Below are 24,617 nucleotides of genomic sequence, written 5' to 3'. Positions count from 1 at the left end.
AGCACCGCCGCGTCAAGTGCCGAGGTGCGTGCGTCGAGCGCCGAGCACCGAAGTGCGTGCGTCAAACGCCGAAGCGTCGGGCACCAAGCGTCGAGCACCTGAAGTGCGTGCGTCGAGCACCGCCGCGTCAAGCGTCGAGGTGCGTGCGTCGAGCGTCGAGCACCGAAGTGCATGCGTCGAGCACCGAAGTGCGTGCGTTGAGCGTCGAGCACCGAAGTGCGTGCGTCGAGCGTCGATGCGTCAAGCACCGACGCGTCGATGCGTCAAGCACCGACGCGTCGAGCGTCGAGCGCCGAGGGTGCGTGCGTCGAGCACCGAGCGTCGAAGCGTCGAGCACCGAGCGTCGAGCACCAAGCGTCGAGCGCCGAAGCGTCGAGCGCCGAGTGTCGAGCACCGAGCGTCGAGCACCGAGCGTCGAGCACCGAGCGTCGAGCACCGAGCGTCGATGCAACATGCACCGAGCGTCATGCACCGAGCGTCAAGCACGAGCGCCCGAGCGTCGAGCCCCAAGTGCAGAAGCACTAAGCACCAAGCGCAGAAGCGCTGCACAAAGCGCCGAAGCGCTGCACCAAGCGCAGAAGCGCTGACACCAAAAGCGCCGGAGCGCGAGAGCCGAAGCGCAGGTACCGAGCGTGGAACACTAGCACAGACGCCTACGCGTCAGCTGACCCGCCAAGCGGAGACGCTAAGTGCTGGTACGGTGTCTGATGCTGTGCAATACTTACCTGATGGTGCTGGGGATTTTGCACGTTGGTGGTTATCTTCCTCTGTATAGTGAAAGGGAATTTTTTTTTTTTTTTTTTTTTTTTGTTGGACGCTGCAGCAATATACAGAATAAATATATAAGCAAGAGGGTGTAGTATACAATTACCACGTGGCGGGTAGAACGCGCTGCGGTGGGGAAGGAAGACTGCAGAGCAGACTACACGCACACACACGGTCTAGCCTAAGTGAGACCGAGGATGCAGATATGCGCATGGCCTAAGGCCAACGCAACACGCGTCCTAAACAAAAAATATATACAATATATATAAACAATATATATTACACACAATATTTTACAAAAACCCAAACACAATAATAATAATAAACAGAGGAAAGACGGGGAGACCACGAAGAAACGCGATGCCGAAGCAAAGCGTGAAGGAAATATATAATGTAAAAACAATATATAATCCTAAAATAATAATAATTATAATAATAATAATAATTACTCCGAAGAGTATAACTGAAATAAACTCTGAGAAGGGGATAACCAGCTTCTCAAGCCTAAGCTTATTGAGTACAATCAGTTAACAGCTCTAAGTCCTACCGCTACTGAGGCTGAAAGCAAAAGAGGAAGTGGCTCTCCGCGCGTTGCGTATAGTAAGCTCCCAGGGGGGCGGGCTTACACGGCAGCTTGCGCGGAGGCCTATCGGCAGCTTTGACATAAAGCTCAGCCAATCCCTACTGCCTGACGGCAATGTCCCATACCTTGATGGTTATTTTCGACTTGAAAGGGAACAAGTGTTACAATAGCTTTATTATTATTATTAGGTTATTTAGCTGACACCTTTATCCAAGACGACTTAACTTACGTTAAACACACAACATTATTAGACGTTACATTACCGTGAATAAAAAGAATAACTTAAAGAGCAGATTAAAATGGTCTACAACTCTCTCAATATTTCAATATCTACAACAAATACAAACAGCATACCTTGTATAACTATAGCAAAGGTTATTTAACTGTGGGCCAGTATCTTTATTAAGCATAACTAACATTTTCTATAGACAAAGTACACACAGGTATAGCAATTCAAAGCTTCATAAAAAAAGGACACTTAGTAGATTAGTAGAAGTTTATTTAGAAATAGTAAAAGATCATTCATGTTACAACAAGAACAAGAACAATTACAGTGCACTGGAAGAATAAAAAAGAATAAATTACATTTTAAATATAGTATTCCCCCCCCCTTTACCATTAACATTCATAGATATTCAAACCCCCCATTAATTTTATGTTTAGGAATACAATAAAACGTCCTTTCCCATCTTCTACTCCTATAAACATCCACCATTCCCTCAGTTCCCATTGTATACATGAAAGCCCCCCTCCTTTTTAGCTTTCTGAAAAAACGAGTTCCCTACCTCCCCAATTAAACACAATAACAAATAATAACAATAATACTGATAACAATTAAAAAATAAATAATAATGACTCCCCTACCAAAAACAGAACACAAACAACCCCCCCCCCCCTCCCCCCCTCCCCCCTCTCTCTATCACTTATATTTTTGGAGGTTGTGGCCTTCCTTCTCCACCTCTTCTGTCTGGAGCATACTTCAGTACTTTAGACAGAGCTTGAGTAATGTCCAGAGCTGTAGATTTGTAGGTTTTCTGCACACTATCTGTAAATTCAACAGAAAAAAGATAAAAAAAAAGTTAATAGATAAATTAAAACTATAAATTGTGGCAAAAACACTAAGTCTAAATTTATTTATTTGTCAGACACCTATATACATAATGATTAACTTAAAACTGAAATACCATTATTCATATTTTAACAGGTAATTAATACATAGTTATGTAATGCAATACAAATAATGCCATGAAATGAAGAAATAGAATGTACAGAATGAGTCTGTAGTGATTTTTGTAAAGCATTAGATTTACCATGCTTATTCCCTGCTTATTGCCTTTTATTGAAATCAATAAAAGGCAATTTTTGACTTGACCTCTTTTGATTTTGATAAAACATTAAGGTTATAGATATTTTCACTTAATATTATGTTGATTACATTATGAAGTACAATATACAACACACATTATAAATCAAATCAATCCCAAGCAAACTAATACTAGTTAGACTACCTAAAGGCTATATAAAATAATGCTTACTTACCAATTACAGTTTGACAAAGTATGCTCCCTTCAAAGGCCTTCTTATCTCTTTTTCCCTTCGTGTTAAACTTCGACATGAGCTCGTTTGTCATTAACCTTTTGCACAAAAGAAATAACATTCAAAACACAACCATAAAATGGGTCGCTTTTCTTAGCAAAGTGCACTTAAAAACAATAATACTAACCTATCCATGATTCGTTGCACATTGTCCCGCACTGATGTTCCACCTATTGTGGACAGCTTTGTAACCTAAAATTAAAAATGTAGATTTTGTAAAAAAAAAAAACAACAACATATGAATATATTTAAAAGAAAAAATGGTAACGTGTCAGGCTTTTGTCTTGCGTCACCTACAACCCTGACCCTGTGCACATTACATATAGACATGTAATTAACTAAATGAATAAACATGATACATTCATAAAAATGTATATGATTGAATTACCAGTTGTTTTTTAATGTCTTCATTTTGCAGTGCATCTTCTAGAGATTCCATCTCTTCAAGTGATGTACGCTGCTTAAATTGGACATCTCCTTCTTCTAAACATGTCACACGATTCTGAAGAACTGTTAATCGCTGTCGGATGTCAGACAGTAAAAAAAGGACCCTCTTCTGAAACTCTGGAAAAGAGATAATTTTACAATCAAATTTACTGTTTTATTAGTAGATGTAACACTTTTTGTCGTTACATTTGTTGTTTAATACCTAGCTCTTCACTTTAACCTTCATAGCAAACAATCTTCTTTCGCCAGTGCTTAAAAAACTGCTCTGGCTTCCATATTCTTTTTGAATTGGTTTTAAAGTTCCATTGTTAACATGCAAAATATTAAATAACTTAGCAGCATCTAATTTATTATAAAGCTCATAATATATAGAACTCAGACCCTAATTACCTCAGTGAGTCTAGTACTGTATCTTCTTGTATAACTGGCACTCAAAATTTTGTAAGGTGTATTTAGGTTTGTTCTTCTAAAAAATGTGCTCAAGAAATCTATACATAATAAAATTATCAGTACAATCAGTGTGTAAAATTTAAACAAGTGGCATAATCATTTACATTTAATTATACTAATAACTGTGAAACCAGAAGATGGAAATTAAAATAATACATTTATTTGGTGATTACTAATCATCTTAAATAATAAAAAAAATCTTTCACAAGAGTTTTTTTTTTTTAATTCAGGGTAAATTCGAAAAACTAATAATTAGGGTCACTTACTTTCCTCTGATAGAAGAAATCTGTCGGCACCTTTCCTTTCTTGGAAGTGGATTCCTGTCCTGTAAAAATAAAAAAAGCTTCAATAATGTGCAATTGGCAAGTATGTAAATATGTGCTACCTTATTGTGTTTTACATTTGTTAACATTATCTCATCTTTATTATAATTGAAAAAGGTAATGTGACAGACCAATAGGTTTATTTTTAAGACAAAGTAACCTGTCATGCACGTTTGAGCTGGCGGAATGACGCTTAGGAGGCAAATTCGCTTCTTGGGAAATTAAACAATGCCATTGCTGATTATCTCTGTTTAATCTGTAAAACAACACAATCAGGATCATAATATACTATATTGCTTTTTAAAATCTTGAAATTCTATGTTTGATTGTGTGGCATGTTTACTGTTGTCAGTGAAAGTTAAGGGATCTCTTTGTGCTTAAAAACCAAATGCGCAAAAATAAAACTACTCTAAAACTTTGAGCCACCCCCTAATCTCAAATTGCAAATGCAGTGCCAATGGCGAGTTCTCTCTGGGATAGAACCAAGAACCTTCTGACTAGATAAAAAGCCGCCATCTGTGTAATCTTTTTGAAAAGTAGTATTGTTATTTTTTTTTTACATACCTAGCCAAGGTAATTTCCTGATTTCTGAGATCATCTTCATCAGTGTCTTCATGTGAGAAGGACTGAGACTCACATAACTCTCTCTCGTCCTTATTTCTGTCATAATAAATAATATAAAGCTTAATATTAGTATTACTTAGTTGAATAAACAGAAATGCAAAACAGGGTTAAAAAGGGTTTACTTTTATATTAAATGACAGTTGAGTCTTTAGTCTACTCTACATGTTTGATTATGTACCGAGTATGGCTTCTGGTGGCTTCTGAATTCTCAGAGGTAATTTCTTCAGTTGACACAGAGGACACAGATGTATCATTGTCTTGATCCTGGTGTGTGGAAATGTTGTCTTCAGCTATCTGTCTGTGCTGCCAGTACTTGCTTGGTGGTTGAGGAAATTTTGGACCATCTCAATATAGAAAGACATTATTCATAAAAAAAAAAAATGTATCTTTAACTTATGTTTTTAAAGAATGCTTTATATAATTAGTGTCTATTGTAGTACTACTGCAAGAACAATCACATTAGTCTTTTTAAAGGACCTGACTTTCAGAAAGTTTTGAGGTTACAATATACCATATTAAGAGTTGAAAATAAAAATATATATTATATATACTGTTTCCAAAATAGATTTTCTACAAGACATTACTAATGTTAGTTATTTTCGACAGATGAGATACAGTAGGTAGTTTTTTTTTTTTAATTTTTATTTTTAATCCATAGATACTGTATTTAATTAAGTAGTTTTGTTCGTTATTTTTGATAGATATCTAATTAAGTAATTTGTTAGTTTGTTATTTCTGATAGATATTTAGCTAGTAGTTCTGTTAACTATCTGTCTCTGTCACCAATCGCCTTCTGCGAATTCGCTCGAGCATCTTCTTAACTTATACCCCTTCTCGCTCTCGCGCATATTTTCCATGAAAAAAAAATTGACGGTTTAATTTCATTCACATTATCAAAATTAAATGCAACTGATAATTAATATAATAAATACAAATTATTATTATTATTATTATTATTATTATTATTATTGTTATTATTATTATTATTATTATTAAAGAATATGTTTTTTGTTAGAAAAGGGATTTGGGTTAATTTTCATAACACGCCCTAAATATAATCTTATAATGACGTCTAAATCAGACGTTGCTCCAACGTCTTAAAAAAGACGTTGTTTGTTCATTATTTTTTGTTTGCCCGACGTCGCGACTCAAATACAACCAATAAACAACGTCAGTATGACGTTGTGTGCCCACTAGGATAGTTCCTATTTTTATACCCAAGTCTACTGTAACTAAATTCTAGCATGATACAGCTTCTCCTTGTCAAATTATTAGAAACATAACTGTTTCTCTCAGGTGAGGCAGCAACCGCTAAATATTATTATTATAATGAAATGTGTTATAGAATATATACAGGTTTCTATTTTAATGATCTTGACATTTGTGGATTTATTTAGCTAAACAACCTCCTATTTTAATTTTTCTGTATGACCGCCAGAATTGTGGAACTGCTAACACTGCACAGTAATGATGTTCCTCACACCACACTGTAATATTAGGAGTCTTATTTCATTTATGGACAGATAATCTGTATTTTAATAAAATAAATTATAAATATGTCTGGTTAGTGACACAAAAAACCCAACAAAAATACATTTTAAGTTAATGCTGACACTAGAAAATGAATTTACAAAACAGAAAGGAATGCAAATCTCCCTGATGTGCCTCATTTGAAAATAAAAAAATGGATCAATTCAAAATAGTTCCCTAACTGCCCACATTACCTCAATTTAATAATTGCATTCACCAAATTTAAAACAAAACAAAACAAAACAAAAAAACAGGCCTGTTCAACATTTAGAATAATAAATAAATAAATCTGTATGCAGAGGGGACAGACCAACCTTGGAGAAACATATAATTTGGACCTTATAAAGTAAAAAGTTTCTTGTTGTACTTGGACCTTTTCAATTGAGTGTGTTGACTAGTTGCTCTGTAGCTTTTCAACCCTCTGCCAACATCACAGGCACTGCCCTACAGGTGCACTGAAACTTTAAATAATTTATTTAGATGGGGATCACTTTGACTGAAAGACTGAAATAATTACCTCTCCCTTTTTAAACGTGTTATTCCTTGATGCACCCTATGGTATGTGTGTACTTAGAAGTGGGAGAGTATGATGACCTACTGTGATGCAAGCATGAATACCGCTCTGATTAATAAAGTTGTTCTTTCACTGTAATTTTTAACGCTCTTGCACAACTATACCAAATATTTTAAGATAGAAGTATACTTTGATCTAAATTTTGACTTAGATTATGATATTTTACCAGAGGAATTTTGAAAATACTTTACAGACCATCGGGTCTAAAGAAAGCACTTCTCTACATCCAGCTCACCTGTTGGAAGAGACGGTTCACAGTCAACTCGTCTCAGAACTAGATCTGCACAGACACTGTCGAACCTGTCAACTCGGACCACAGAGACAAGTCTGGTCAGACCATTAATGAATAATAATCACAATTGTAATCATAATTTCACTAACCTTTACTTTGAAAAGACAGCAAGCATATTAAAAGTGAAACCACTTTCAAAACTGTTGATGATAATAATAAAATGTGATAATAATAATAATAATAATAATAATAATAATAATAATAATAATAATAATATTTTGGTATGCTTGGATAGTATTTTAAATATAGGAACTTCATCCATCACATTTCAGATTGTTGTATAACAGGTAAATTGGAGGCTACTGCATACTACGACTACTGCTGATAATAACAATAATAATAATAATATATGTTGTGTTTTGTATCTTGTCTACCTGAGGGCGGTATCAAAAAATAAATTTTAAATTGCGGAGGGTACTTAGTGGAAGGCATACCCAATATTCACAATATGTCAGAAAGAGGAAACCGACTGTAGCTTACAGCATTTGTTCATCTGTGCTTTCTTTAAACAACAGTGCTGAACATTTATCGTGTCATCTTAGTCGCAAGTAAGTTGACTTTTCTTTTTATTTAACTTATTTATTTCAAACGGTATCACAAAATGAACAGCTATATCATACTTTTTCTTCAGCTAACTAAAATAACACAGCAATTAAAAACTAATTAACTAAAGTTAATTACATATAAGTAACTGTCAAATTACATGCAAGTAAATACATGTATATTAAACATTAGCTGGCATTATGTTAATACTTTATATTACATCACTTATAATTGTCATTCAATACAATTTCTCATCAATAGCAAACAAGTGTGATTAATCAATTAATAGATCAGATTAATTAATCACTGATTTCTTGCATAGCCTTTTACTATTCCTCTGTGGTAACACTAGGAATTAAATTGCAATCGTTTTTGTAAATATTATCCAAGCATGGGGAAATCTAATGATGTTATTTTTTAAACTAAGATGTGTATTCAAAAGACTATTGCTTTAATTTATACAAAACACGACATGTATTATTCTTCTTGTTATTATCAGCAGTAGTCGTAGTATGCAGTAGCCTACAATCCACCTGTTATACAGCGATTTGAAACATGATGGATATAGTTCCTATTTTCAAAATACTATCCAAGCATACCACAATCGAGATATGTCTTTGTGGCAAAGTGGTTTGCAGTGCGCAGGTGTAGAGGTAGTGCAGTGCTCAGTAATAACAATCCAACAACAGTTCAATGGTGAAAAACAAAGCTTTAGTATTTTCTTAAGTAATAATACTGACTATACACAGCAATGTGTAAAGCCAGTCACAACCACGGGGTTCAGTACACAAACAAGACACACACAAACACAAACAAGGTCACAAGTCCAGAGTGAGTGCTCTTAGTGTAAGTGGTGAATTACAAGTTTGAACGTACACAATGGTGAAGTGTAGTCCGATCTGTTTGCTGGCTGTTTAGCTACAGCTCCCAGAGTTTAGCCTTCTATAAATGACAAACGTGACAGTTTAATAGAGAGACAAAACAAAACACAAAAACTCACAGTTTCTTTTTACAACACAGTAATCCTTTACGGGTCCTTTCGTAACCATAACCAAGGAACGGATTGCTTGGCCACATCCCCTGATATACCTTCAGTCACGCCCCCTTCGGTAGCGAGTGCAATTACGTATCCTCCAATCCATGACTGACACCTCGCCTACCGCATTAAGGCAATGACTTCTGGTATTGTGACTCCGTCCCCTTTCTGGATGGCCGACTTCCGACTGACCCTGGAATGAACTGGCAAACCATCCAGTCCGATGCACACTGTTCCTGTTATACAGCACCCTCACAGGTCGGAAGGGAGACTGTTGACTAGGATTTATTTGCTTTCTGTCACAGTCTTTAAAAAAAAAAAATATATATATTATTATCATCATCAGTTTTTTAATTATGCAGTGGAACACAACACATATACAGTTGCTTCACTTTTAATTTGCTTGCTGTCTTTTTAAAGTAAAATTAATGTGAAATTATGATTCAGATTGTGATTATCATTCATCAGTGGTCTGATTGGACTTGCCTCTGTGATCCAAGGTGACTTACATCTGATTTCACTTGGGTCAGAGATAACTCCTGTCCAATTTGACTTATGTCTGACAGTACTTCGGCCAACCTGGTTTTGGGATGAGTTGATTGGTACACAGAAAACATAAACTCTGTACTTCCTTGTAAAAAGTAATAGATTATTGTACAGTACCTTAATAAGAATTGGGGTAGCTACAATATATGTTTTTTATTGATATCTTATTTCTATAAACATTAATGGCAAGATATGTCATGAAAATCCTTTTATATATACATATTTGTCATGGATTTTCATAGAAACCAAGTAGTGACTTCATATTTGTATGGTTATACTGTATAACCCTGCATGCCAATTGTGTTGGTGACCATGACATTAACCTCTTAAAATGCCTGCATATTTCTTCAATTCAGCTGTGCTAAAGTCACATGATTTCAAATGATATATTTTAATTTTTGCAGCACAAGTATGGATTTATGTCTACACCTGTCAAACATTCTATGGGGAAAGGCCTTTGACATTCAGTGTTCAACTGTCCTTTTATTGTCTTTCCTAGACATCCGAGGTATCCAGGATTTCTTGGACAAAGTCTCCCAACAGGGAATGGATGTCGCTCTCCAGAAAGTAGAAAACAACATCAACAAGATGATAACAGGGATGTTTACCACCATGCGAATCGAAGAACTGAACCGTTACAGGGACACACTGCGCCGGGCCATCCTCTTCATGAGCCCATCCACGGCAAAGGCTTTTATCTCTGAGGTAAGATTCTGACTTATAGTAAGTAAGTTACAGTACATGCGTTCGCCAGAATGGTAAAGGCATTTAAGTTCCTCATAAATGTCTCTGGGATCCTCATCCTTCTTACATTGTCTGAGACAGGCTGTGTGTAGGGCCGTGCAGGAGTCACCATACCTGGAGCATTTCTGTTTTAGGGCTGCACACAGTTTATCAAAGTTTTTCCTGTTCCCAGCTGACAATATAGATGCCCACTATTGTACTGTGTCTACAAGTGTTAGAGACAGCTGTTTGGCTTTAGCAGGTCATTAGTCAGTTTCAAATCTTCAACATTGTCTTGGATGCGACTTATGTGTCACAATGGTAATGTCTCTTTTAGCTGGGTCACACTTGTTGATAGTTGACACTAGCTTGTGGACTTGGTAGATTTCTCGTTCTCCAAACCAGATGGATTGCGGCCCGCTTGGAGTAAACCAAGAGTTCTCAGTTCAGGTTGCTCTGTTTCACCATTGTGCATTGGAGAGTTGTAGACTGCACTCTATATTCTGTTGCCAGGGACTTACCTTCTGGGTAGCGCAGTGTATTCAGAGAGAGAGGTCATGCTGTGAGCAGTGTTAAGTTGGGTCTGTGGTGACTGGCCGTGTAACATGGCAGGCTGGGTGGCACGCTTGGGACAACTTCTTGGAGACATTAATCTCTATCACAGAGCTGTGACACTTCCCTGTAGAGTTGATTTACTGATTCTTTTAGGCTCTCTGTCTGTGTTCTTCACAATTGTAGAGGTTGTTTCAACTCTATTGGAAAGTCTTTGAGTTGAAATCTGGTTCCACTGACTCCTCTTTTGGAGGTTGTGAATCTGCTTTTGCTTTCTCAAGCTCCTCCTTTCCATGTTCTAGTGGAGTCTGGGAATTTCCTCATCTTATTGTTGCAACAATGTGCTTAGGAGGCTGTACTGTTATTTTTGGTGCTCCATCTGTTACTGGAGATCTATTTGGTACATCCTCAGCTGCAGTGTTTTGTTCATTCATCCACTCTCCTTTTGGATTTCAACCTCTTTGGGGGCCTGTTGCCACCTGCAGTGGGCAGCATAACCAACAGCAGCGTAGTGAGTCACTTTGGATGCAGATCTCATCTTGGGGTTTTCACAATGCCAGGCATGGTCTTGCTAGTAGTTTTCCAGCTCAGCTGTAGATTGACTTTGCCATTCGATGATCTCAGGGGAGTTGTTTGGTTCTTCCACTGCAGCATTGTAGAGAAATGCAGAGATGTTGTTCAGCCGCCATTTCCTGTTCCTACACTATTCTATGACTAGGGGCTCTAGTGATTGTAAGGTAGGAGTTAGCACTCAGTATTCAATGAATTCTGATTTCTAACTTATTCTTTGTATTTTGTGTGTGCGCGTGTGTGTGTGTCTCTTGAGGGCATTCACGCTTCTAGGATTAAGGTGTCACAAGTTGCTCAGGGTACTGCTATGTCTTCCGACGGCTGACCCTTCTCTACTATGTGCTTGGGGAAGAAAATAGAGAGACAGTGTTATTCTCAAGGAAATATAAATATAACATCTTTGTAAGGATCACAAGAGGTACAGGAAACCGAGGAAGGATAAAAAAAAAAAGTGATATACAGTAAGTACACGCCAGTGAAACGGGATGACTGGTTTAGCGAGACACTTCAATGGGAACTGATTTTCCTCTATTAAAAATGTGGATAGGCACGATGACAGACTATTGGTAGGCTTCTCACCAGTGTTGCGCTTTGCCTGTACACTGAAAGCTGAACAGCAGTTTCAACAAAAGTTGTACAGTACCTCAGTTTCAGTACTAAAATGTCTCAGCGGACAGGGTAAGGGTTCTGGAAGCTCTGCAGAACCCCACATCGTTTCTGTCCTCCGTTGCTGCTCAATTTCACCTCTCCAAAAGCCAGGCAGGGAGGATAAGTAAAAACAGGAGATGCTGTTCTGGGTGAGTGGCGATCAAACGCAAATCCCGAAATGAAAAGGAAACACAAGGGGAAAGACAGTAATGTAGAAGACACACTTTTTGTTTGGTTTCAGCAGGCTGTTGTTAAAGGAGCGCATATATCCGGGCCAATGCTTAAATCAACAACTCAGGACCTCGCTGTACAAATGGGGCACACACACAAATGGGGCTCAAAGCACTTTATGAATGGGTATACAGTCGTTCAAGAACAAAAATCTGCCTCTTTTTGATGACATCATTATTAATGTTCCCTGGGTGGTGTCAGTAGCTGTTCCAAAAAGAAAAATGGAATCCACCGACAGTAGTCTACTACCGAAACCCGAGTCTGCAGCTGCCAGTCATGGGCAGCTTGCAAAACCTGATTCCGATGTCTTTGTAATGTCATTTCTACACATTATACAGTAGCAATTGAATCTAGTCCCTTTTCTGCCTAAGAAACAGCATCTTTTCTCTTTGATTTCCACTTTCCACCTCACTCTATCTATATGGTATCCTCCAGTGTCCAATCTGCAAACCAGGCCCTTCCTGTATGAAAACATTTATTAAATGGTTACTTCATATAATCTATTTTATTGTATATTTTTTCTAATGCAGTTTTTGCTTGGATCATTAGTGTGCCGTGATTTATAGACGCTAGGACTGTTTTCCAGCCACTTTCTACAATTAAACTATTACTATTAAAGGTAATGAAATCTGTTAAATATCCTATCTTTTGACTGTGTGCAAAATGAAGCTCACTAATCAGCTTTTCTGAACTTTGTTTAGAAGCTGCCCTGATTGCAGAAACAGGAATTTCCTTTCCATGTAGGCAAACCCTTTAAGTTTCTCTGAATAGTTGTATTTCCAAATCCCCCCTTTAACATGCTGTAAGCTGACAGGTGTCACTTAAAACAGAAAGGAACCTGTTAAAAATGTGTTAATTGCATGATGAAATCTCCTGCCTATTCCATTTTCAAGGACCAATCAATGATCATGTGAAAGCGTCTTCTGACAATCTAAACAATAGATAATGATGCATTTTACCAAGGCTAATTTCTTTGCTGATCTTGGCTGGAGTTTATGTTTTTAAGTCAACAGTATAGGCTGAGACATGGATCAATGTGTAATAAGATTAAATCGTATTTCTTTTCTGATCAAATTAAATGTTGTCACTGCTTTACTTATGAAAGGAATACTATTTAATCTTTCTTAATATAAGCATAAGCATTAGCCTATGTAAAATGCTCAGAGAAGATTGTCTGGAGACACTTTCTCATTATCATTGACTGGTACTGAAAAACTTATCATTGATTGGTACTGAAAAACTGCATAGACAGGGCAGGAAATGTCATCATACATGTTTTTAACAGGTCCCTTTCTGTTGTAAGTGATGAAGAGAATAATTCCAACACAATACAAATTGTACCGTTAGTGTCAGACTACAAGCAGTCTAAACTCTTCACACAGCAAAAGTGATGATTTAGATGAAGATAGCCGTCAGTTCATTTTAGCAGCAGTCAGTGGATAAACCCACCCGAAATTCACTGTGATTGGTTGCAAATGTGAACGTTGACTGTTCAGTAATTCTCCAGATTTGCACACCGCTGTACAGCCGTTTTTTAATGCTACTGGTCTTTCAACCTTCTTTAGTCACATCAAGTGTTGTACAGTAATAAGTTAGATATGGTAGAAACACAGCAGCCTGCATGAAAATACAATATTCTGTTACCAACGCGACAATGCTCTGGGGAAAAAACGGGACGAAATGAGTGTCCCAACAAAGTTTCTGGGGACACTGGGACCAGTGTTCCAAAAATAGGACTGCCCGTCCAAAACGGGATGTCTGGTCACCTTATGTAATTGACTCAATTTTTATTCATAATTGTATATTTCATCAAAACTTTTCAGGATATGTTTTTTTTTTGCTACAATTTGATTTTAATTATTGATTTTTTCTTTTCCTGGCCCATTTTTAAAATGTTTTTAGAATTATTTGATCTGATTTTTTCCCCTGGTTTTATATTTGGTTAAAAAAAAAAAACACAAAATAAAACTGATTTATACTATATTGATTTGATTTTTCTTTCCTTTCCTCATATCTCAAAAAAGATTTGCAATTATTGGTTTGATTTGATTTTTTCTTCTGCTCCATTTAAAAAAAAAAAAACAACTTTATATTATTTAACTAATATATTATTGATTTTTTGCCAGATGACTGGCAGTGAATATGAACCAAGTGGCATTTTCTCCAGTGTGGAGATCAACATTAACTGGAAACTGAGCCCGAGCCCCTGTCTGAACCCAGTACAGTAGGTTGGCCCAGACCGAGGGGTGGTAGATTTCAGCCATTCTACCATTGGATCCCCCCTAACATCATCCAGGCTCAAATACCCCCTTTTTCTGGCGCACCAGGTACCAGTGTGAACACAACTGGGTTTACCCCAATTAACTTTTTTCAGTTGTTCATCGCTGAAGACATTTTTGAATATTTGGTCACCCAAACCAATTTGTATGCCCAACAATCTGGCACAGCATAGGAACAACCTGGGGCCACATTCTAGGGTGCGCAAGTGGGTACACAAAAATGTTTTCGGAATGAAAGTGTTCTGGAGCTTATTGCTTCTAATGGGACTAAGGGATAAACCTGGAATTGATTTATTTTGGTCCACCAACCCTATCCATGCTGCCCCAATTTTTCCCTCCACAATGTGCCAGGACAGATTACAGTTAATCTTAAAGTTTCTGCATTACAACAACAATTTTAAGGCTCTCCCGAGGGACCATCCTCAATTTGACAGGCTCTTCAAATTACAGCCACTTCTAGACCGTCTGCAGCATAAATTTGATGAGACATATACACCTGGCCAAAATATATCAGTGTATGAGTCCCTCCTGCTGTTCAAGGGGAGGCTTATCTTTTAAACAGTATATTCCCATGAAGTGTGTCTGTTATGGGATTAAACTGTACAAACTCTGTGAGAGCTCCACTGGGTACACTCACCGGTTCTTAGTGTAGACAGGGAAGGACTCTCAGATTGAGCCGCCTGGCTGCCCCCCTATGCTTCCAGACTAGGGGTGTGCTGATTCATCGATTCACACGGTGAACCGTGATATTTTTCTTGACAATTATCGACCCCTGTATCGATACACTTTTTCTTAAGTAACATTTTGTCTGCTAACATAAACATGAGTGTCCATTAATTTGTGTCTACACTGATAATTAGAGAATATTTTTTCATTATCATCTAGCAGGCTTATCTACCAATCACTGTGTTAGGGTCTTTTTGTCAAGTCTGCCGGCAGCTGAGTGAAACATTAAGTAACATTATCACTATAGTGTCTTAACAAGTTGTTGTATTTGAAGCAGTTGAATATGGTAGCAACTAACCTTCTCCTGAAGTGGCACCCAGCAATTGAATTTGGCGACCAATTTTTTTCTGGCCTGGAGCCATAGGCTCCTAAGACAAAAACTTTGTCTGGAGCCCTGATTTGTAATTTTGTTTAAAGAAATGTATTTTAAAGAATAAACAGGAAATAAAAAGCAAAACAGACCGTGAAGCTTATTTGACCAAAAGTGCTTGACCAGTGTTATTGCAAACACGTGCACAAGCAATTGTGTGATTTTTATGTTTAATGCTTAATTTACTGTATCGTGATATGTTTCGTATTGTGACCCTCATATCGCGATACGTATTGTATTGTGAAGACACTGCCGATACCCAGCCCTATTCCAGACCACTAAGAAAATTGTGTGGGATCTTGTTTTTTCCATCCTAAATCTTGGCTACCACTTGTATGTAGACAACTTCTGCACAATGATCCCTCTATTTAGGGCCTTGTACACATCACAAGCAATGGCTTGTGGTACAATAAGACCCAACAGGAAGGGATTTCCACGACAATTGGTAGCCAACATTTCGATGTTAAAAAGCCAACTTCCAAAATCACAAAATTTCTGTAGCACAGTGTCACAAAGGCCTCAGCAGAGAAGGGGTTAATTCAGCTCTGCATGGTGGTAACTGGTTGCTCTGAAGATTCCTGCTGCAAAAAAGTTTGTAACAGCACTCATTAACATTATCTCCTGCTTTACCGTATAAGGAACAGACAAAAGCCTCACAAGACTTGACTTGCTCTTTGCTTATATCAAACTGCTGCCCACCCCAGTTTGCTCATTGACTGATAATGTTCTGTTTTGCTGATAATTAAGTCAAAGGAGAGTTTCTTCTGCTTTCCATGGAATGCACTGGTTGTGTCACAGCCAGATAAGCTCAAGTTCTTGCACATAGCTTCTGCATCTAAAAATTGGGTGAGTATTCTTGTTACTGTGTGTATCAGAATTCTTGCTAAAATGTTCTTACGCAAAAAGAAAGCCAGGACTCATATGTGTCTGGAGTCTTGATCACTACAGTGGTGTTTCCCTCATCAGCTCATAACAAACTACCATAAAAGCCAAATAAATTCACAAGTTGTTATTTTTAAATAAGAGAGGCCTTTTCTCAAGAGATAAAATATACACCTCCCTGAACATAGAAAAGCAGCTCACATAGCAAATTTTATGGGAATTGAAACAAAACCCAAAAGAATATATATTTACACAGGCTCAGTATGCAATTAATGAAAAAATAGACTATATAGATGTGTGAGTCAATGAGTCCAATATATGCAGTAACGTAAGCAAATAGTCCAAAAAGAAAAGAAAGAAAAATAAAGTAAAAAAACAACAAGTAAAAACGCAATAATCCAATTTCCTTAATTATCTCCACTGCTTGTAAAAACCAGCGGTTCAAACTAATATTTGTAATCCCAACAGAAAAATAACTTGAAAACAAAACAATCTTCAACAGCTCCAAAAAATATATATAATAGGAGAAAAAATAGTCAAAATAGAGGTAGAAACATCCAAAGCACTACCAGCTCTGTTGCAGTTCTTTGTTTATTATCTATAGCCTTGTTTTATTATTTACTTTTTCTAAGACCCAACTAACAAATGTATTTCAGACATTCAATAACTATAAATCAAGAAAAACAACAAATCCACAACCTGTGTACTCTTTCTCGTATGCTCTACTCCCATTGCTTCACCTGTTTCCTCTCTCCTCGCAGATCAATCTGTTGAGTCTGAGCAATTACCACCATTTGTGCAAAAAGGCTCAGATCAGCTTTGAGCATGACTACTTGCCCAGAGACTTTGGCTTTCAAGGATTTCAACTTCAGTTTGGGGAGTGGAGCATGAAAGGAAGTTTCCTTTGTTAAGAGTCTCTTCTTTACAAACTGAGAAGGTTTCCTTGCTCTTCGTGTATGCTTGCAGTAAATCTGTTGAGACTTGAGCCCTCCTTTATCCCGGATGTAAGACTAAAAAGTGCATCCGAACTTTCAAAGGGGTTGACAAAATTCCTTAATGAATTCAGCACTTTGAGAACATCGTCATTGTCTCGCTTCAGCCTTGATTAGCTTGCCTCTTTATGTGTTGTCTAGTTTTCATTGTCATTTATTCCTGCCATGTACCAACAGTTTTCAGTGCTGTTGCCCTTTCATGTGCTGTCAGCATCCATCACTCCATAGCTCCTTTTCGCAGACTGAAACTTACAATGCCTCCCTTTAATTTTGTGTCTTTGTTGATGGTCTGTTCAGTGGCCTAGTCAATGGGAAACTGCAAATGGCATTGAAGATCTCTGAACAGCAAATTCACTATTTTGGAGAATTGTAGGCATCAGGGTGGCTCTCCTAGTGTCACCATCTGAGACCAGTACACAGGCAAGTAGCGTGCATAGTGCATCTATTGGAGCATATGTTTCACACAGTCCAAATATGCTTCCCAGTTGCCTTCTCGAGTTGCCCTGATAAATGACAAAAGAGTTACCATTTCTATATAGGAGCTTTCAGCCATTGTCGATCTTGCAAAATTTGTGGAATGCTTGGTGCAAAACATCAAACTTGGGCATTTGAAACAAAACTCCAACAGTATCCTTTATGAACTGCCGCAGAATCCCCCTAATAATTTCTACTAATAGCTGAAATTCTGTGTCATCGTGATTGCATTCCTCAAGCCGTTGTCTAAATGTTTCCCACTGAAGTCGCATTAGGGCTTCCATCATACCTTTATGTATGCAGACTGCTCGGTTGTAGTGACAGCCTTCTAGCACTCCATTGATATATCCCGATCCAATGATTTCTGATTCTAGAAAGATGTCCCTAAGTCCAGCATCTGCAAAGCCTTTCCCTATTACAGCAAGTAGGGTACAAGCTGTTTGAAAACCTCCCATGCAAGGTACAAAGCGCTTGAATTCCATAGGGTTTTTCCAGGTGACATCTACTGCTTTTGCATAGATGGTCTGATCAAAAACCACACTGCCAAGACCTGTGAGCGTTTGAGAATGTTGATGTTGTACACCACAGAAACATATGTTGGAGAAGCCTACACCACTTGACAGAAACCATGCAAAATCCAGTCGTATGTATGACTCAACATGAGGACATGTTTCCAGTGCGTGCATGTCAATGGTGCAAACAGGTGGGTCTTCTTTGCTGCTAGCTGTGAAAGGCAACAATCCGCTGGAGTGAAGGGATAGTGAATGTTGTTTGGAGCATGTCTGTGTGGTTCTAAAGGACTTGGCACCACACATATACCTGTCTTTGGGTTATGATACCATTAGTGCAGAGTGTTGTTCCTGCTCCTGAAAGTGTTTCCTCAAGAATGTCATTGTTGTCCCAACACCATGTCGCAAAGACCCCTGGCTGAACATTGCTGTGGAGAAGTTCCTTTTTCCTCAAGTGTAAAGTGCTTTTCAGCCATGGATGTGTCTATTTCCAACAATTTTGTTAAAGAGATGGAATGGCCAAAGTGGTTGAGCAATTTCACCGTTTGAGAGGTTCCTGTGAGACTTTTAATACTGACAGCAAGCACCACATGTTTTGCACTTGTGTTGTAGATGAGATCCTGCCCTATAGACATTACTATTCTATGGATGTGTGGTGTCACAGCCAATTGTCCTCCATTTGGAATACTGCAGTTGTCCACACCAAGAAATTTTACTGTAAATCTGGCAGGACATCTTTGTCTTCACATACATCATCTGCAGTAGGTGGCCATGACATTGTGTTGAAAACTTCCAACAAGAGCCGATGTAGACATTTTGCAATGTGGTGCATATTTTTTTTTTTTAATTTAGTAGTCGGCAATTGATTTTACCCTGTTTTTCTCCCAATGTAAAATATCCAATTGTATTTTTAGGCTCAGCTCACCGCTACCACCCCTGCGCTGACTTGGGAGCGGCGAAGACGAACACACGCTATCCTCCGAAACGTGTGCCCTCAGCCGACCGCTTCTTTTCACTCTGCAGGCCCGCCATGCAGCCAACCCAGAGCTACAGCGTTGGGGACAACACAGCTCTGGGCAGCTTACAGGCAAGCCTGCAGGCGCCCGGCCAGTCTCACAGAGGTCGCTGGTGCACAGTGAGCCGAGGACACCCTAGCCGACCTGCCCTCCACCCCCGAGTGACGCTCGGCCAATTGTGCGGTGCCCCCTGGGAACTCCTATCCACTGTCGGCAGTGGAATAGCCTAGACTCTAACCGGCGACCTCCAGGCTATAGGGCGCATCCTGCACTCCACGCGGAGCGCCTTTACTGGATGCGCCACTCGGGAGCCCCTTGTGGTACATATTTTTAAGATTCTGATCATTTGTATCAATGTCATCATTGGTATGCCTCTGTTGATAATAAAGCTGCACCCTTATTTCAGTTTCTGACAAACTCTTAGCTGTAGACTCAAGCAGCATTCCCAGCATCACATCTCAGTAGATAATTTCTGCTTGACTTTGAAATTTGGGATGCCAGAAGGCAACAGATCTTTGGAAGTGATGACAGATGTTATTCTTAAGCTTCTCAATTCTGTACTCAGGAGCTTTGATCCCTTCATCCAGCAACAATTCTATGTAATGCTGTCAAACATGACAGAGATAAATTCTGTTCCATCTATAACTCTCTTTTGGATCGTCTCAGCTAGATGATGAAAGGTGATCAAATCTTTATAGGTCTTGTTAATATTATTTTCTTGTTGTGCCTTGACTGCATGTAGGGATTTCTTGTTGGTGTAATTACTGGAGCAACTGTGGTGGTACATACAGGTAGTGGACAAAAAAATGGAAACACCAATGTAAAGTCACTTAATAGGGAGAAACTGTCCATGTGTCAACAATAGCTCAGGTACTCCACAACTCTGGCCTGTATGGAAGAGTGGCAAGAAGGAAGCCATTTCTGAAAAAAAAACATGTAAAATCCAGCTTGGAATTTGCAAAAAGGCATGTGGGAGACTCTGAAAAGATGTGACAAAAGATTCTGTGGTCCGATGAAACAAAAATTGAACTATTTAGCTTAAATGCAAAGCGTTATGTCTGGCGCAAACCCAACACAGCACATCACCCAGGTAACTCCATCCCTACTGTGAAGCATGGTGGTGGCAGCATCATGCTATGGGGATGCTTTTCATCAGCAGGGCCTCTCACCTGCGCGAAGGCATGTGGATGGAAGCAGTGGTGAACCGTCAGGTGGTGACGGCGGACGCCTCCAACGTGGATTGGGGGGCAGTCTGGGAAGGCAGAGGAGTCCACGGCACCTCGTCTGGCTGTTGGACATCCCTGCACATAAACATGCTGGAGTTGTCTTCCAGCACTTTCTCCCAGTGCTTCAAGGGGCACATGTGTTGGTCCGGACGGTATGTCAACCACCAGGGTGGCCTTCGGTCCCCGGGGTTGCATCGCATCACCTTCCGGCTCCTGACTTGGTCCCAATGGAACCTGCTGTCCCTATGCATCTTCCTGGAGTGACGAACTGGGCAGCGGACCTCCTCTCGAAGGAGGATACAAATTCGTTGGAGTGGTGGCTCAGGTGGTGGAGCGTATTTAGGAACGGTTCGGGAAGGCGCAGGTCGATCTCTTCGCCTCGGCAGAGACACAAGTGGCCCACAAGTGGCCCAGGACGCACCTTTACGCGTTCCCGTCAATACCGCTGTTTAAGCCCTTGGTAGGTGGGACCGAGGACGTCACCCCACGGACATCAAATGCTCACTGAATACCTACCTGTGGCAGGCATATCCCAAAAGTAATGTTGGTGGTTGTCTTCTCTTTCAGGGAACCAGGGTTACGGTAACATTTTCTACACAGCAGAAGGGTTTTTGTTCGAAACGTCTTGAAATATATATTTTTTAGCTATTTAAATAATTTAAATCTTTTGTGTACATCCAAAACAACCTTTTGATTTATTCCTGTATCTTTCATTTGTACACACTGCAGTTATACCTCCTTCAAACCTATATATACCTCCTTCAAATCTGTCGGCTCTATCTATCTCTCTATCTCTCTATCTATCTATCTAGCTCTATACTGTATATGTGTATATATATTCATCACAGTGGTACTGTATACATAATTCATTTAGCCGACGCCTTTATCCAACTATATGTACATTTTTTGGGGCATTTTTGGCATTCGTGTACGTGTCTGCATTTGCGTTACCATGTTTCATTACTATATTATGCTAAACCGTGCTTTGCTATAGTGTATAATTCTTATGTTTTGGTTTACTGAAACTTGCATTATTAAGCATTAAATACTACGCTAACATTGTTTGGATTATCCATCAAACTTCTCATACTGCTTTTTGCAATTTACTGTGGTGCAATATTTCACTGCTAAGACTATGACTTACTACCAGTACTGTGCTCGTATTATGCTTGTTGTGTATGGAAAAGGGCGAATGATTTATACAGCAACATGTTTTCCTCTCAACTTTAATCAGGGCCCCCTATTCTCGACGAGCTCAATTGCTTGGCCCTTTTTTAACCACTTGTCCCAAAAAATGTGGTACATAGATAGATAGACAGATAGATACTTTTTAGTTTTTGAAAAACTTTATTTAACAATTAAATAGATACTGTCATGAAAACATTCAAAGTTCAGGTCCACCCAAAGAGTAAGAAATCACATAAAATACTGTCGACACTGCAGTACATTAGGTCACATTACAGGTACTCCTCCAGTTCACCATCCTTAACAGCACACAATACACTGTTTATACACCAGGTTTCTTCAGACATTTCTATATTACACATTGCTTTATAGAAATGAAAATCCATTCTAACACGTGTCAACACAAGCATTCTAAAAATGATGAAATGATCAAGATTTAAAACATCATTCATTTAGTTTTTTCTGCTAGTTTGGCCTGTCCAATAATAAAATTCACCATTGAGTACTTTCTCTTTTTGCAATACTTAAAACCAAAAATAAAAAACACCTCAGAGAACACAAAACCCAACTGTGAACGTGTGGTTTGCAGTGCATGGGTGTACAGGTGATGCAGGTGCTCCAAACAAGGACAAACACAAAGTTCACAGTTCAAGCTTTTCATTTGCGTTCCTGTTTCTGGTCTGTTTCTAAATAATAAAGCTGGCTCTACCCAACTATGGGTACTGCCAGTGCCAAAACCAAGGGGTTGCAGTCCCAAAATAATAATACAAAATACAGACACACAACACAGACACAGACACGTCTCCGGATAGTGCGTGCTCTAAGTGCAGGTGCGGTGCTGGAAACAGTGGTGCTGATAGGTGTACAGGTGCCGTGCAGTCCGGGTTTTGTCGCTGGCGTAAAGCTGCAGCTCCCGGATTCGTATTTAACCATCTGGCGAAGATAAACACACTGTTAATACTCAAAACAAGACTTTCACTCACAGTCCTCGTTTCCTCCCATTAACCACAACAAAAAGGAACCAATTATGGTGTCACGTCCCCTTTAAGTACCCTCAGCCCCGCCCCCTCCGGTAGCTAGTTCAATCAGGTCTCCTCCAATTCATTACTGAAACTTCACTCACCATACTAGGGCGATGACTCCTGGTACCGTGATGCCGCCCCCTTCCTGAATGGCCGGCTTCCGACTGCCCCTGGAATGAACTGCCCAACCATTCAGAACGAGGCACACAGTTCCTGGTGTACAGAGCTCTCACTGTTCGAGAGGGAGATTGTTGATTCGAATTCATTCACTCTCTGTCACACCAATCCAACAAGCAATTCCTTCAGAGCAGCAAACAAAGAACAAAGGTTTTAATCTGGTGCAGAACACAAAACAATGGTAAACAGTCTCCCTCTGTGAGCAAAAGAGACAGGAGTCTTTCACTTCAGGGTTTATGATGCTCACAAAGGAGTTAACGGCAATGATGGTGTGTAAGACCCTCCACTGCAGATCCCCCGATCTTTTTGGCAGTGGTGGCTTATACAGTGTTCTCCAAGCTGGCACTATCTGTTCCGCCGCCCCCAGCCTCTCTCTCCAGTGTGTGTCTGGTAGTGCCCTGAGCTGCTGCTGGTAACGGCCCTTTACACACACCCTATACAACTGTTTCCCCTCTACTCTGCACAGAGGGAGGTCTTTCGACCCTCTACAGTCAGTAAGTGACCCTGCTCATCAGAAGCCTGACTGACCGCTGGGGACACTAACAGTGATGGAAAGGGGGAATCAGTGTGCGGGGCTCTCTGTTCCATGAACAGCAGTCTCAAGAGCTCCAGCCCCTCGCTGGGCAGAGCAGCACACACCTGGGTAAGGAAACGCTCAGCAGTGCGGACAGACCACATCCCCAGAGCAGACGCTAACGACTGAGGAGTCACCCAGCTGTAGGTGTTGAAATTTAAAAGGTCTTTAAGCTTTACAACACTTGCCTTAACTAAAAGATGTGTAAAGGTAGCAGACTGAACAATATCACACGTCAAGAAAGTATTGTATACTAACGGCTATTCTAGAAGCCAATAGAGGCTGATGTTTTCAGTGTCTTTCTGCTCAATACGCACCCACTGCCATGCAGATGAATCTGTGCCACAAGCTAGAGGAGATCTGCGGGAGTAGTCATTTCCACGGCTACAACCTGCCTTTCACTTTCTCTACCACCCCCTCCCAATTCCTCTGCACTGTGCTGTCATCCCCGAGATGGACACCCTGCTCCACTGCAGTCCAGTAAAGCCCCTCCAGTCACCCAGGAGCACCACACTACTCAGTTTACTTTAGCAGATGACAGCTTCTCAAACAGTCTTTGACAGGTGCCTACACTGTCAATATCAGTTTGTTTAGTAATAAATACAGCAATGTCATCTGCATAGGATGTTATCTTCATCTGCATCTGCCGAAACCCACTCACAGTCTGTTCAGGCTCCGCCATGTGTGCCATTTGTAATTGAGGCCAGATGCCAACTCCTCACTGGGGGTAATTCCTCGCCGGCTCCATTCAACAGCTTTGCCACTTAATTTCTCCCATTCTTTTTGCCAGAGGGTAATTTAAGCAGATTCCAGTTATGTGGTCAGTGCTACAGTGGAGGACAAAAAGCTGTTTCTCAATGGGAGACGACGGTGTGCTGGCTGATGTCCATATAGTGGGTGGCAGTCATCTGACTCTTGTACTTGCTGGACGTTGTTGCCTGCTACTTTCCTCCTGATGTCAGGGGGCACTATGCCAGTATAGGCAGGGAACAGGGGCGACTCTTAAGCAGCCTGTTATGACTTTGCATGTATCATTTAGGGCGGTGTCAACATGTTTACTGTGGCTTGAGCATCCCCCAGGTGGAGCAGGCATTCTCAGCCACAGAGAAACAAAGTGCCAGGGCAGCAGTGCGTACAGTGGATGGCTGTGCT

General features: G+C 39.8%; 1 protein-coding gene across 1 annotated transcript in view; it reads left to right on the top strand.

Annotated features, from left to right (window-relative positions):
* The window catches only part of LOC117421151 (glutamate receptor ionotropic, delta-2-like), a 662,598-nt gene that overhangs the window by 408,356 nt on the left and 229,625 nt on the right, over nt 1–24,617 (top strand). Inside the window, exon 4 of the mRNA XM_034035144.3 lies at nt 9,809–10,014. Within this exon, the coding sequence (XP_033891035.1) occupies nt 9,809–10,014 (206 nt within the window). The remainder of the gene's footprint in view (nt 1–9,808; nt 10,015–24,617) is intronic.

This window comes from Acipenser ruthenus, chromosome 1 (genome assembly GCF_902713425.1).
Source record: "Acipenser ruthenus chromosome 1, fAciRut3.2 maternal haplotype, whole genome shotgun sequence".
NCBI classification, from domain to species: Eukaryota; Metazoa; Chordata; class Actinopteri; order Acipenseriformes; family Acipenseridae; genus Acipenser; species Acipenser ruthenus.
This window is presented reverse-complemented; position numbering and strand designations above follow the sequence as displayed.